The 2,358-nt window shown below is 46.8% G+C and overlaps 1 protein-coding gene across 1 annotated transcript; it reads left to right on the top strand.

Annotated features, from left to right (window-relative positions):
• Positions 1-1,511: 1,511 nt before the first annotated feature.
• Positions 1,512-2,049, top strand: F5J12DRAFT_899779 (uncharacterized protein; the record flags this gene model as incomplete). Its single annotated transcript, XM_051748182.1, has 2 exons — positions 1,512-1,793; positions 1,846-2,049. The coding sequence occupies 2 exons, from the start codon at positions 1,512-1,514 to the stop codon at positions 2,047-2,049; spliced, it is 486 nt and encodes a 161-aa protein (XP_051594100.1).
• Between the last annotated feature and the right edge of the window lie 309 nt (positions 2,050-2,358).

Here is a 2,358-nt window from a genome sequence, read left to right as displayed (position 1 = left end):
TGATATGGCCACCTCCATGTCAATCATTTTGCTTGTCCCCTTTGCTAGGGACCATGGCTATGTATATCTACCAGGAGTTCCTACCAGCTTCTGTCCTGAAGCATCCTGGTACATCCCATCCTTGTCTGCCCCCTCTCAGCCCCATCCAGCTTGGACAGTGCATTCTTTTTGTCAGTATGACCTCTAGGAGGATTTTCTTTGGTCACCTCAGGTCTGTCATTTGCTTGGAAAGGTCTTATATGGTCATTTCAGTCTCTCCAGTCCAAGAAGCATATGCATCCTTCCTCCCTGCTCCCTGCAATGTCTTCATACCAGTCTCATCCATCATTCTCCCAAAATTGCAAAGCTACAGTATAATCTACTGTTCTCCACTCTCCCTGATCACATCCATGATGAGTATGATGCACATCTTACCTCCTTATTGCAAGATACAGCAGAAGACACTCCCCCTTCATCCTCTCTTCCAACAGAGCCTCATACATGAAGTTCTTATTTGCTTCACTGAGAGGACAATTTGGGGGGGAAAGTTGCAATCCCCTATGCTCCTGTCACCCCACAGACCCCCAAAGCTTGACCCCTGTTGACATCTGACTCACCCTGTCCACTTTTGGATGTACTATATTGGCATCAGATCAGCACTGCCTCTCTGTCATCCCACTTTGGCCCAGAAGTGATCTCTTCAAGATGTGACATGCACAGCCTCCCCCTAATGTGATTCTGGTGTGCTTTCCCAGTTCCTGACATTACTTGACTCACACTTTGACATTCTGACTGTCTTTGACTCACCTATTGCCAATACTTACCAATCTTTTGACCTTGCTTACTGATTCTTCACTTTTTGGCTTGCTTATCCTTACCAATGCTCACCAATGCTTTCTAAGATGATTACCCATCACTTACATTCCTTACCTATCAGTTACCAATCACTTACCAAGTGTTTGCACCTTGTTTTCCATAGGCAACACCCCTGTACTGTATATAAATCACTGTACTTAGATAGCTGAATAGGAAGAAGACATCAGAGAGCCCCTCTTGCTCACATTTTATCATCTCTCAGTAATTCATTCAGCAGCTTCAATAGTTGAGACTTTATTAAGGGTCTAGCTGTTGTCTACTTTGCTTATCATCATCTTTCATCAATATGCTTTGCTCCAAGTCCTCCCTGAGCTCAGTGCAGCTCAGAGCATCAAATTAAGTTGCCATCCATCCTTCTGTAGGCTGACAGCAGTCTACCCTATTGCTTCCTCTCACATTCCTGCTCCCTCTTTGTCAGGAGCACCCTCAACCCTCAGCACTCATCTTTGAGTGTTGTAGCTTGCAAATACCCACCAAAATCAAAGGTTCTACCATCTAGGTACTGCATAGGCACACCACCACTTGCTCTTATTGTCTTTTGTGTTGGTTTTGGTTGGTTTCCACCACTGAACCACACTTTGACTCACACTGATAACAACAACAAAGGCCAGGCCATCATTGACTGGACCCAGGTATCAGATGATGATGAGGAGACAATGAAGGCCAAGCTGAAGGAGAGGAAAAGGTGGAAGGCAGCTGAGCAAGCCTGGCAAGAAGAACAGGTGCAACTCAAGGCCAAGAGGGTGGCAAGAGAGAAGGCTGAGGCTGAGAGGGCAGAGAGGGAGAGGGCCAAGGCTGAGAAGGCAGTGTGGGAGGCCAAGGAGAAAAGAGTGTGCAAGGAGGAAGAGAGACAAGAGGCTGAGCATAAACACAAGGCCAAGGCCAGCAAGGGTGATGAGGCTGGTGCTGGGGCCACTAGTAGTGAGGCCAGGGGTGAGGTAAAGAGGGTGGTAATGGACCCCAGGTGAGTATTTTTACAACCTACACAAGACTGCAGTCACCAACTCAGGTCAGATCACCAATGCCCTCGAAGTGATTCTGGATGAATCATATGGGTATGGGATGCCAGTCTCCCCATCAGACTCAGGTTCATCTGAACTCAACCCTGAAGAACTGTGCAAGGAGGCCAAATGGCTGGAAGCTGGTGGAAAGGGCAAAGAGGCTGAGGGGGAGGGCAAGGACATGGCCAAGTAGTCCTTATAGTGTAGTGCCTTTGTTACCTTTCCTGCAAATGTCATGTGTCCAGTCTTATACAGTAAAATAAGAGAAACAAGAAGAGGAAAACAAGGTAAGTAAGAGATCAAGAGGAACTAGACACCATTAGAGAAACAAAGAGAAAGCTGAGGCCAATTGAAGCCAGTCCTCACTGGTATGGGCTGGGTTTACCAGGATAGCAGGAGTGAAACTCTTGTATGAGTTCAGATGCATTATCCAGCTCTGTAGCTAGTACCAAAGTAGTTTCCTCATTGGTCCCCTCATAGCTGGACCACCAGACTAAGTATT

The sequence above is a fragment of the Pisolithus orientalis genome, assembly GCF_024613125.1.
Source record: "Pisolithus orientalis strain OTSU chromosome Unknown F5J12scaffold_166, whole genome shotgun sequence".
In the NCBI taxonomy this organism is placed as follows: Eukaryota; Fungi; Basidiomycota; class Agaricomycetes; order Boletales; family Pisolithaceae; genus Pisolithus; species Pisolithus orientalis.
This window is presented reverse-complemented; position numbering and strand designations above follow the sequence as displayed.